The sequence below is a fragment of the Pundamilia nyererei genome, unplaced genomic scaffold, assembly GCF_000239375.1.
Source record: "Pundamilia nyererei isolate P.nyererei 1_Seehausen unplaced genomic scaffold, PunNye1.0 scaffold00174, whole genome shotgun sequence".
In the NCBI taxonomy this organism is placed as follows: domain Eukaryota; kingdom Metazoa; phylum Chordata; class Actinopteri; order Cichliformes; family Cichlidae; genus Pundamilia; species Pundamilia nyererei.
This window is the reverse complement of record NW_005187575.1, coordinates 622,330-635,865: the sequence shown is the minus strand read 5'-3', so window position 1 is coordinate 635,865 and position 13,536 is coordinate 622,330. Positions and strand designations below refer to the sequence as shown.

Genomic DNA, 13,536 nt, shown 5'->3' with positions numbered 1-13,536 from the left:
CACCCAGCACATCAGCTGTTCTCCTTGTTACCATCTGGCAGACGTTACAGGAGCCTGTCTGCTCGGACTACAAGACTTAAAACAGTTTTTACCACTAAGCCATACGACACCTCAACCACAACACTTAAACACACACAACACAGCACTCAGAAGCTACCCTGCGGCTTCACAAGTACTCTGTTTAATCAGCACTGGTCACTCCACTTTATTGTCATTGATATTTATATTTAAAAGTGCAATACTGTAATTTTCTGCTGCTCATTCCTGTGCAATATCCCATCTGCCCTCCCGTCATATTTCTTTTCAAAATTTTCTTATTTAATCACTAGTGTACATATATTTATATTTATAGATACATATATATTTAGTCATCTTTTCTCTTTTACCATGTCTCTCTAATATTTTGCTCCTTACTATTTTTCTATTTTCTTTATTATTTTATTTTATTTTATTATATTTTCTCCTACTCTATCATGCTGCTGAGTGACTGCTGCTCGTCAAACACATTTCATTGCAATGTTGACCCTGTGCTAACTTGCATATCGTTAGCTTCATAGCATAAGTGCCTAAGTCATTTTTTTGTGATGACATAGGCAGACGGACAGGATGATGCAGCAGTGGTAGGGGAGTAAAGTTAGGCAAAAATCTCAATTTGACCAAAAAATGACTTAGGCACTTATGCTATGAAGCTAACGATATGACAAATAAAACTGAAAACTGAAAACTGAAAACAACTGATTGTCTTCCAGGAAGCCCTCTGCACATGAAGCTCACATGAGTAAATGCACATGCTAGCAGTAAACCTTTAGTGAACCTTTGGCATTCAGCACTGAAGAAGTCTCGCATTTTTTAAAATCCACATGTAAACAGCGTCAGCTAGAAACATACACACACACTGATTAGTCACAATACTGAAACCACCTGCCTAGCAGTGTGCATGTCTCACACCTTTCAAAGCATAGCTATCGGGCATCCTACAGATGCTCAATCGTGCTCATGATTGAGCATCTGGGGAATCTGAAGATTAACTGAACACTATGAACTCTTAGCAATGTTCCCAATGGTGGAATGCATTATCCTCCTTAAGGGGTCAGTGATATTAGGAGATGCCCCAGGAGTCCCATGTCCTCTGTTGGCTTGTCTGATAATGCATCCTGCTGCCACCTCTTCCCTGTGTAGATAAGTGCATACGCTGGTGTTGAGTCTGTGTTTCCACAAACCCCGCTAATTCTAGAGACTTATTCATCATGAAGAAAACAAGACAGTCGATCGATCGATTATTTGCGCAAGGGAGGCCTCGTCTGTGTCCACCACGAAAATGACCCCCAGATCTGACCTCCTCCTGCTACCTTTTATTGAGAGACAGTTCACACAAAACATGTCAGAACAAAGCCACGCCCCCTTGGTTCTAAGACCAATGTGTGAACTTCTGTAAGAGTGTGTGTGTGTGTGTGTGTGTTATGTGAGAATGTGTGTGTGTGTTTGTGTGTGTGTGTGTTATGTGAGAATGTGTGTGTGTTAGACCTCCTGCTGACCAAAGGGTCATAAACCCAGGAAGCTTATATCAAAAGAAACAGATCTTTCCGATAGGATGTATCTACAATAAAACCTCCCCCAGCACAGAGTGATTGGAGAGGTGGTCAGGATCAAAGGAATGGCTTTGATCCTACTGCTTGAACTAAGACTGTACAAATTTAAGAAACACAATGGCAACATTCAACAATTAGACTTAACAGCTGGCTCACATGATTCATCAGACATAGCCATCCTCTTGATCCATGATCCAGTTCAGAAACTCACATGCTCAGTGTACGATCTTCAGCTTTAGTACAGGGCTCAGCATGAGCACTCTGACCAGTATTGCAGCTACAATCTCATGCACAGCAAGCTGTGATGCCCTGTGTTCAGACACCTTCGTATCACAGAAAGACAGCATTAAGGCTTTAACCAGATTGTGCTGCATTAGCTCTTTGTACAAGACAAGGTAAAATGCGGAAATGTGTCAGTGATCCTTGTGCACTCACCAGCTCACTGAATGTCCTTTTTGTAGGTACACATCACTACAGAGTTGGAATTACCCCAACGAGGCTTATATATAAAAGTATGCATGTGCTAGATTTTTGAAGCTAGTTAAGGCCAAGGATCCAAAATGACTAAACTGCCATATTATTAGATCATCAGTTTAGTGTGGGCATGTGTCATATGTTCAGGGGTTACCTGAGCATGATCACGAATTTCAGTTAACTCCTGCTTTACCTGCAATAGGGGGCCCCACAGTCATGGGCACAGACATCAGGCCTAGCAGGAAGCCAATGGCCTGGGACACATCTTTGGCTCCAACCAACTCAAAGGCGATAGGTGCCATGATGCAGATGAAGCAGCCGTCAAACAGTCCCATCAGCAGACACACTGCGATAAGCCCGCCAAACACATTGCACAGGGGGATCATCATGGACATGAGACCGATGACGAAGAAGGACGCCACCTAAGTAGAGAGATTATTTTGTTAATTGTTATGGTTTAGTACACTCTATATATTCAGATTGGATGCAAAACCAAAAGAAACCCCTCATTTTACTTTAACGTTACACGAGAAGGCTCATGTAATGTTAAATCTTCACCCCCTATTGTAAGACCTTTAACTGGCTTAAAGGTCTCACTGTGCTATGATCCTCACATGATCCCTAAAATGCTATTTCAGAGAATTTTTAATGGTCAGAACTTCTGCATTCAGACAATGTAAATCTGCTTACACGACTGTTGAGGCCACACACTCACTTGCAGGAACACTTTGTTGACTCCGTTAATGTAATCCGCCACTATGCCGAAGATCAGTCGGCCAATGCCAGATGTTATACCAATGCACATGAGCAAAACTTCCTTATTGGTCTCTTTTCCAAAACGCTCCTCCACGTGTTTCATCTGTGGACAGTAAATGAAAGATGAACACAGCTGTTTCATTTCTTTAGTTTACTGCAGTTATATGATGCACAGCACAAAGAATTACAATAAAAACTGTGAAACTGCAACCACTGACTAAAACCTCATTGGACAGTGCTCTTTGCTTAGTCATTGTGGATTTGTGTGTTAACTGCATGAAGATATTTGCCTGAGATCTAACCTCACTGGACACTTAACTAGGTACACCTTTCTGTACCGGGTTGTACCTCCTTTTGCCTTAGGATTACTTAAATTCTTCATGGCAAAGGTTTACCAAGGTGCTGCAAATATTCCTCAGAGAGCGACAGCATCGCACAGTTGCTGCAGATTTGTTGGCTGTACATCCATAATGCAAATCCCCTGTGCTACCTCATCCTAAAGGTGCTCTATTGGATTAGGAGGAGGTGGCTGAGGAAGCCATTTGAGTACAGTGAACTCATTGGCATGTTTGAGAAACCAGTTTGATGATAAAAGGTGACTCTGCCAACCTGTAGCATCAGTTTTCTGTTCTTGGTTGACAGGAGTGACACCTGGTGTGGTCTTTGTTTTTTATAAGTCTGTCAGCACTGCGCTGCACTCCTGTGGATGCATATAGTTGAATGAAGAGAGAGAAAATTCACTAAATTTTTCACTCAATGTATCTTTTACTTCACATTCTGCATGCGTTTTTCAGAAATCTGGGGTTGAATGGTTTTGCAGAACTGGGTTCAAAAAAATGTCCGGTTTTACAAATCCTTCTATTTATATGACAGCAGCCATATTTCAGGCAACAGGTCAGTTTGTTGTTATCATATCATCAGATCCTTTTATCTAGCTTGTCCATATTTCAGTGCTCATTTGTATTTCAGCTTCCAGCGAATGCCGTTTTCTAGTTTACACTGTCCAGATGTTGGCTTTCCACATTATCTCCTGTAGCCACGTCATTCCTACTGCTAAGCATTAATCTGTGAGGACCGAGAAGAGAAAGAGGGGCCTGCTGTGTTTCTACCTCCAGGCAATGTGCAGCAGATCTCTTCAAAGGACCTGCAGTCTGCTGATGTATAGACCCATCACCATCACCCCCTACACTTTCTGGCAGACACACATCCCTAAGACCTCTGGGAGACTTACATTCTTTGCCAATGTACAACAACATGCTCTGTCTTTAGGAAGTCTTACATCCAAGAAGCAATGCTACACACATCTTTGTTTGTTTGTATAAGTGTCAGGAGATTAACTTATGATACACACACTCAGTTGAGGCTGACCAGAGGGAGGATAGTTTTAAAGTGAAGTTAGATGTATCTTGAACTTTGCCACCTAGAATTCTGCTTGGAAGGTTCACGTGACAAACGTGCTGCTCTCTCAATCACACGATCACATTATCAGACATAAACCAGTGGACAGTTGATAATTGTTGAAATTTATTGCTAGCCTTCTGAAGGTGATTGATATTCCTCATGTGTCATACAGTAGTGAATACCTTATGGAGAATGTGGTTCAGTCAGGAAAAGCAGACCAAGAGAGTCATATAGCAAATATGTAAGATAATATGGAAGTGTATGAGTTACAACCTAGCATCACCTACTCACTGCCATGATGAGATCTATGATACCAGCGAACTATCAGTCAAACAAAGGTCCTTTGTTCACAGCTATATGGCTGGTAAATGATCGTGGATCTTTTTTTAGATATTCCCTATCTGACTCATTCCCACATTATCAGGTTAGGTTACATTTTCAAAGCTTCCTGCTCCAACCGATATATAAATGTAAAGAAAAATAAAGTGGTTCATCTCATAAATTCTCACCCAGCATGCATAGCTGATGACATTATATTAAGCATAACAATCACTGAAGTTCTCAATAACCTGAGCTGCTACTTATGACTAGTTCAGATGTCTAACAAAGAAATCTATAGTTGGTGGATTTAGCAAGGTAACAAACTAGAGCACCTTAACACAAAATACATTTCAATTATAGGGAGAGTTTTCCCCTTTAGAGCCCCAGTGCACCAACCCAACCTTCCCAAGTGCTGTCGTTCTCCTACTCTCTCGCAGATGTGTAATGATCATCAAACATCCAGCCCACACACTGCAGCCCTGCAGGTGCTCCTCATTAAAAAAATGAAACAAGCTTATTTTAAAAGTAGACACAGCTATCTGAAGAAAAGTACGGCTCTGAATGGTCCTTTATGGTGTTCCATGATTCAATTATGTTGATTCAGGAAAGGGAAGACATGGATTATCTGTCTTGATGATAAGATCAAACTTTCTAACATATTGGCCTTCAGCAAGTTGCACAATTTTCACAAATTCCTTTCCCACTTTGCACTTGGCAAAGCAATAGCATACCTTTTATCAAGCCATTTACAGAGCAAACACAAAGGCAACTTCTTTTTTCTCTAATCAGCAATAAGTTGAGAACTGGACTTTACTCTTTAAGTAAAGAGGTAAGCAAGATGAAAAACATACGTGGTACTAGGGCAAGGCTATTTCAAAAGGCCGCGCTCAGCACTTTGCTCAAGGAAATAGACACTATAAAAAAATAAAAAGTATACAGCTGTTTGGAGGATCTGACAGGACTCCGTTCCAACAAGCCGAACAATGTGCTGCTGGACGCATGTTTTTCTGCTTTTCCATCCCACAGGGCTGGGGCAGGTAGGGGGGAAGAATGGCTGCCGAGGCTGTTAGTCCAGTGCTGGTGCTGAGGCTTCAGCCAGATCCAAGTGTTATCCCAGTCTGTGTAGCAGACATGAGAAGTGTTGGGAAAACACAGGCATTGATCCACAGGACACTCTGATCTCCCTCCAATAACAAAGTCACCGTCTCCAAATAAACAGGCATCTCCTGAGTCTTTCCAGTACATACAGGCTCCCCTTCTGCAGCCCTCCCAAGACGTTTTCTCTAAGCTCAAAGTTTCCTATCTTAAAGCAGAAATAAACACTGATATAGGGAAAGCGACACATGTTTACGGAACTGCAGATTAAATCCTCCTTCCATATTATGCCACATTCACCAGGACCACACAGCTAAATAATGAACACATGAGGAACTAGGAAGTTGTTGTGGTGAAAAAAGAGCCCGGCAACCCACACTACAAAATCAGCTGACATCTACCTGCCGAGACTGATTTTCTTTAATCATGTTTTGTTTTGTTTTTAATATGTCTATCTTTGAGAGTCAGGGCTCTTTGCCAATGCTGTAGAGTCACACTATATTGTATTTATGTTGTTGAAAGCACTGAATAGTTATATTTCAAAATGGCTCAGTAGTTCTAGAAAAGTATCATTGTATTAAGAAAGGTGAACTAAATATCTAGTAAAATATCATATGTAAAAGTAGCCCAAAATTGACCATAAGTGGACCATGTCACAATTACACACAGAGACCTTTATTACAATAAATTCCAATTTATATTTCAGGATTGTGCACAAATACATTAGCAAACTGTGTTTGTTGAGCTATTCTTTAAATGCGCCACCTTAAGCAATTTGGCCTTGTGTTCATTTTAATTGCATACATCAATGTAATTGCATTGCGCTGATGGACCCATGGCTCTGCAGGCAGTGCAGGTAAATATTTTTTAAAAAACATTATAATGCAGGGAGACCTCACCACCGTTTAGGCGTCCACCAAAGCTCAGCCCTGCTGTTCATCCTCTGCATGAACACAGCATTACAATAACCAATACCTTGGACCCTCCTTTACGCAGACGATGTGGCACTCGCAAACCCAGACCGCCTGCCTCTACAAGAGCAGTCGCAGGAATGGAAGGACCAGCTGAAAGAAAGTGGAATGCACCTGAACACCAAGAAAACGGAATACCTAGAATGTGGCCCTCAGATCCTGGGATTGATCCAGATCGACGGCCAGGAGTTAAAGAAGACCGGCCAATTCAAATATCTCAGGTCCCTGGTCTCGGCGGACGGCGAGACTCTCCCGGATGTGTGCTCACGAGTCAACACAGCATGGCTTAAATGGCGTAAATCCACCGGCATCCTGTGCGATAAGAGGATGCCTGAACACCTTAAAGCCAAGATCTACAAGACAGTCTTATGGCCGGTGGCCCTATATGGAGCGGAATGCTGGCCAGCCACCAAGAAACACGAGCAGATCCTCCATGGAGATGAAGATGCTCAGGTGGATGTCTGGGCTTAACCCGCCCGGATTGTGTGACGAATGAAGATGTTCGAAAATGACTCAGAGTTGCCCCAATCGAAAAGATGATGAGGGAAGCACGCCAACGGTGGTATGGACACGTCATGCACAGCAAGGATAATTCGGTGTCAAGAAAAGCCTGCAATAGTAAAACTGTAATCTTTGTGCCACTTTTGTGCATTTGTATCGTGCAAAATAAGCCGTGCGCAAAGCACCAACATTTCTACTGGAATCCCCATCATTTCAAATCATTAAGGGTCTCACGAGGCAAGGTGTGAACACTGCTCCACCCTGCCATCATGTGAATTATTACAGCCACATATTACACACACACATATTAGAATGACTGATAGTCTAATGATGACTCTTCTCTCAAACCATGTTTCCAAACTGTGAACATTAGAATTCTCAAAGGAGTGCCCTCTCTCTGTTTGGGTGCAGATGTTCAGCTGAGTCTTGTCTTGAAGAGCTGGCTCTCCTATCCTGTCCCATGCATCTTCAGCATGCACTTAGCTGTCTAGCTTGCGTTTAGATGTTTTGTCCTTGGGATTATAGTGATATTGAAGTGCACACTTGGAGAAAATTCGTCTGATATAACACTGGTGCACGTGATGGAACTCTGGAAACGTTCTCAAATGATGTGTTTTTCTGTCTCCTTTTGCATCCTCCCTTAAATAAAATTTTTAATTTATCACAGTTGCCAAAAAGCAAAATATTAAAAGACAGTAACACTCTGTGCCACCGCTGAATGTCTGGAAGATCCTGCCATGGTTTCAACTTCCCTTCCTCTCCCCTTTCACAGTTCTGTTATTCACATAGCTGTTATGAGTTTTGATGACTGTGCTGTTGAAGCTAGCTAACCTCTCACCCTTATTCCTTGTTAACCATGCCAATAATGAGATCCAGAACCAAGGAGTAGGATAGTTGCAAAATCACACTGTGGAATCTTGGAATTGGCATGCTCCCATATGTCAAATGGATCATTACCAACCCCTTGTTTGGAGGGGAGTGAACGGCACATACACAAACAGTAAGTATGAATGCCAGCATAAATATTATTAGCACAGCAGATGAAAGAAGTGATAAGTACTTACCAGATGAACATAAGGCACAAAGTAGCCATAGAGGGCAGCGGGAATGCCGAAGGCCCAGATGCGATATCCCCACGACTTCCAGATATTGACGTTGAAAATCTGTTTTAGGTGTGAGCTGCCTGTTTGGGAGTCTTTCGGTTTGACCGGCAGCAGGGGCTTGTAAGTGAAGCCAGCCAGCATCAGCACAAGCATGAGGATGCAGAGGACACGCAGGGTGGAGTATAGGCCTATGTTTTTCAGTAAGGCTGACAGCACAAAGGGCATAGCGATCGTGAAGACGCTGCTGCCGGCTGTTACAATACCATTTACGAGGCCAAGGCGCTTCTTAAAGTAATGGCCAAGGATGACCAGGCTTGGCTGGTAGGCGAAAGAGCAGCCGCAGGAGAACACAATGCCGTATGTGAAGTACATGAGGTCCAGGGACCTAGGAGCAAATAAATAACATCAGTGTACAGTCGATTCATTCAGTTGCCAATTCATCTGCAAGATATTTCCCAGAAAAGAATCAGTTCTTAGCAGCAGCAACTATAAAATAAGATGTCAAATGTCTTTAAAGGTCCAAAAATATGTTGTTTAAATTACGATACAGATTTTTGTTTCAAGAAGCTTTATCACGTATTAGGTTAAATCAAATGCAACGCAGTAACACAATTCTCATTCACATAAATCAAATACAGAGTAAGTCTCCTAACTCGTTCTCACATTAAGTTAATTTGCTATAACTTCAGTGACAACAAATAATTCGTTTAAATATTTTTAACACATTATGACACATTCTAACCGATGGTGCATATTGGTTTACATTGTCAGTGACTCATAATTATAAAAGTTATCAATTGTTTAAACTAAGTCATTTTACTATTTCATGAAAACTGACAGAGAGCATGTTGCTGCCACCAAATTCAAAATGACCAAATGCCTTTTCCTTAAAATAGTACATGTTCTTAGTTCCACTGTTAATAAAATATTTCATAGGTTTATGAGCTTTGCCAATCACTGCATTCTCTTTTTACTTACATTTTATACAGGGGCCTAGCGTTTTTGGAAATGGTTTTGCACACAGTGAGTTTCAAAGTTCTGTTTGGCTTAAATAAATATCTAAGTGCCAATAGCAGTCACATAGTAAGTCTGCACTCTGAGAACTTAGCTTCCTGACCACAGTTTCTGTCATTTGACCAGCTGTAATTCAGCAGTTTTATTGCTTACTCTAGTGATAAAGTGTGTGCGTTGCACTTGTTGCGTTGCTTGAACCACATATGACTGTGTGAGTGTTTCCTCACTTGTAGGCCACAATGAGATTCTAGGTCATTTTTACCATGAAATCATCATTTTATATAAAATGTTTTGTTTTGGGAGATCAAACTGACTCATCGAATTGATCAAATAAAATCAGGCAGACCACACAGTTACACTGATTTTTATTTTTATTTTTACCATTCAATTAACAAACAGGACTACAGTACAGTCCCCTTGCTCTCATTTTGAAAGTTTCGCCAAGTGAACAGAGTCACTGAGTTTGACCTCTTCACTATGTTTGTGATATTGGTATTTGATATTTAGGGTAAATGTGTTGTGCTGCAAGATACAGTGCATCCAAGACATTTGCGTTTGACTTTAGATGAGTGAATGTCCTGTATTTCATTTGTTACTTAGTACTAGTTAGCATGTGTCTATGTATTTTGCCCTCACAACATGCAGCCCAAAATGTTAACTTAGAAGTTTCTAAAAAGCATGATATATTATAGTTGTGGAAACCATATAAGAAATCATGGGTGCCTTGTTACTGCCCCAAATACAATCTTTTTCAGTGGAAAACACTGTATGCATATTTTGTCATGTGACAAAAAAGTGAAGCGAGACAGGCCTGATATCCTATAATACTAAGGTTTTGCCTGAACGTGCAAAGTTAAATAACAGTTAAAAGGTGCTACAAAAGAATTATACATAAAGCAAAAGCATGCTATCTTAAGAAATTTAAAATAAATTCTTATGCAGTTGTGAGTTGGAAAACTTCCTTACGTGACAAAGGAGCTACCCAGTAGGCCGACCAGACCCACAGCAGCACCACCCACTGCAACAATTCTGCAGCCGAGCATGTCGGTGAATATGCTGACGATGGGAGAGCAGAAGAAGATCATGCCCATGGAGAGGGAGCCCACCCATGCTGCAGGAGACACACAGTGGGAAGACAGAATGAATGTCATGATTCTATTATATTTCAATTCAATTCAGTTGAATTCAATTCAATTCAATATTATTTATATAGCGGCAAATCACAACAACAGTTGCCTCAAGGTGCTTTATATTGTAAGGTAGACCCCACAATAGTAGATACAGGGAAGGAAAAAAACACCTTGCACAACTGTCTCCAGGAAAATACTTTACACTACAGACACTAACCGCTAAACAAAGGGTCATGTTGCAATAACAGAACACTATTGTTTCTGTATCGATGCACACATTTACTCAAGGATACACACAGACTGTACAGCTTACTAGGCAACCAGTCATCACATGCCTTACCAACGTCATGAGTTCCCTTTTTTACATCTTGGCCATTTTACTCCTGCTGTACTTTGTATTTGAATCTACTGAACTCGGGCTTTACAAATGCTTCTTACGTACATAGTCTATACATTTACACATTCCTCGTATGATTTCCTTCGTAGATGGAAAAGAAGCAAATAAACCATTTGGTGACAGAGCACACAAGATACAAAATACATTATTATTAATTTTCAAATACTGAGGTCGTTAGTAAGTCATACCTGTGAGCCAAAGGTTCAAGTTTACTCTAACTGGCATCAGTGAGAGGGGACAATCATAACATGGTCATCTCAGATTAACAGCTCCGGCTGTGCAAGCCCTACTCACCTGCTGTTCAAACTGTTTCTTTGCAAAAGCCAGCCAATGAGAAGAAAGTTCATTTTAATGCAGGGGGAAAGCCAAAAAAGTTTGTTTTAGACAATGGATGGACTATACCAAGGCCCCTTAAAAGGTAAATAAGAATTGCTGTGAACAAAGCTATTCTGTTAGTGTGTTTGTCATGACTATAGGGAAAAAGGCGAGAGTGACATGTTTTTGTACAAAAGACTGCTGGGAACTGGGAACTTTCTCTTTAAGACATCACACATCCAATACCAGATAACAATAGAGACCAGAAATGCCTTCAGGTGAACAACAGGTCAGCACATGTGACACAAGCCATATAAAAAGTTGTTGACTCTGAAGCTAAGTCAGGTGAAACTTGTGGGAAAAGACCAACTGGAGCTGGAATGCTTTTGTTGTCTGTTTTTTACACGACTAACAGGAAACCCTTGTGTCAGGTTTCAGGGTTGTTGCTGGGATTTTATTCTCCTCACCTCACCCCATGCTGGCAGAGTATTAAGCGATCTCAGGTTTCCAAATGAAACAGATGCTATGAAGTTCCAAAGAAAAACACCAGTGTGGTTGTGATTTTAGGATTAATCTGGACAACACTGTCACCAGCTTCTCCCTTTTTAAAGTCACACTTGAGGAGACGTGTTTATTTCAGTGTGCCAAGAGTTTACAGTCAGCCAGCAACTGAGAGGCTTTATTGCTCATTGTTTAAATCAAACTGTCCACAGTTGTTTATTACCTAGTGGTCCCTGCGAAATGTGGAAACAGTTATTTTCATTTTATTTCTTATCACAATCACTTTTTTACACAACAGTAATTCACCATGATAGTTTAGATATTTGTCATGTAAGGATTAATGTTGTAAACACTAAACGCACTTATGTTGTTAGGTTCTATATCAGTTTTACAGCCATTCCGTCATAAACCAAAGTACAAATTAAAACTCTGATAACAAGGATGGACCGAAAGTCAGAGGAACACATAGTCTTTATCATTCGGGGGAACTCCCAAAGCTTCTTTAGAGTTATTCCAGACAACACAGTAAGTCAGAAAATGTTCACTCTAATAAATGCCAGTGAACGAGAAGAAGCAAGAATCCTTCAAAAGCAACAGGAAATTGCTGTTGTGCTCTTCTGGCTGTCTTGATTTAAAAGCATTTATGCTTCAGACAAGAGAAATTCTAGATTAAAAACAATGTAAAATCAGGATTCTCTGTGTCCCAGTGACATCCACCTCTAGCTACGGGCACTGCTTTAAATACTAGCAGACGAGTTTCCCTAAGTCATCCGTCTGCTTCGCTGGAACCCCCCCAACTCTGAACCCAGTCACCCCACAACAACTGAACCTTGAGACCTAGGAAACTGCATAATACACCTGTTATCCACAGAAAACTGCATATTTTAAAACTCAGAAAGCCTGTGTATCATTTGAGGTAACTACTTTGGGCATTCTTGCCTGATTTTCCCTAACGACCCCAAGAACTTCAGTAATGACACCATGCATCACGTGTTGTTTTGAATGAGGGTTTTGAAAGACAATTCAGTTGGACCTGTTAATAATAACATTGAACAATAACTGAAATGTCAGTGTTTTTTTGTTATGCTCAATTATGCATTTGTGCAGTTTTAACTCTAATTTCTAATATTTCAAGCTAACTATTAACTGACTAGCTTAACGGCTCAATAAATTTATTAATTTAGAATATTTTGGCCGTTTAGTCATTACTTTAAAATTATTTTTAAAAAGTTTCTTAACTTTGTTTCAAGTACTGACAAATAATTACCACTGTTTACCCATTAATTATAATTAAACATCCCCTGTGCTATGTGCTGACAAGTTTAGCTATAGCATGTACGTTTATAAGTTCATGTCATTTTTCTTTATTTTCCTTCCTTAAAACAAATATATTTATCTATCTCTTTAATCCTAATTTCTATGAAACATCAAGTGAGATCACTGCACTGAATGCCACAAACGGAGCACTGAAGACTTTACTTAAATGTATGAATAAATTCAAAGGGTTTGCATTTAAAAAAGCTACCTGAAGAGTTATCTTATAACCAAAATTAACAAAAGCATCTAATGGATGAGGCATTTTGCAGTATTGAGGTAGCACAAGACTTGCTCAGGTAATTAAACAAACAGAACATCTCTATGGCACGTTCTAGGAATCTGTTGACCAAAGATGCTCAGATGTTACCAATGTCTAGTTGAAACATGGAGAATGAAGACAGGCTTCATTTAACACTATAGACCACTTACAACTTACCCCGAAGTCCCAGGCTGTTCCACTATAATGAACACAAAGTGAAGAGGGAAAAGGTTTTAGCGACTAAAATGCTCTCACGGCCAACAAACCAAAAACAAGACCAGATGTCCCCCTGTATCAACACAGCACCAATGTTACCATGACGTAGTATTGACTTTAATGGCTTTAAACATATATATGTATATATATGTATATATGTATATATATATATATAT

The 13,536-nt window shown here is 40.4% G+C and overlaps 1 protein-coding gene across 1 annotated transcript in view; it reads right to left on the bottom strand.

Moving 5' to 3' along the window:
- The window catches only part of slc16a10 (solute carrier family 16 member 10), a 29,574-nt gene that overhangs the window by 2,911 nt on the left and 13,127 nt on the right, over positions 1 to 13,536 (bottom strand). The window contains exons 2-5 of the mRNA XM_005746187.1: positions 10,192 to 10,336; positions 8,173 to 8,596; positions 2,779 to 2,922; positions 2,257 to 2,485 (exon numbers count right to left, since the gene is read on the bottom strand). Of these exons, the coding sequence (XP_005746244.1) occupies positions 2,257 to 2,485; positions 2,779 to 2,922; positions 8,173 to 8,596; positions 10,192 to 10,336 (942 nt within the window). The remainder of the gene's footprint in view (positions 1 to 2,256; positions 2,486 to 2,778; positions 2,923 to 8,172; positions 8,597 to 10,191; positions 10,337 to 13,536) is intronic.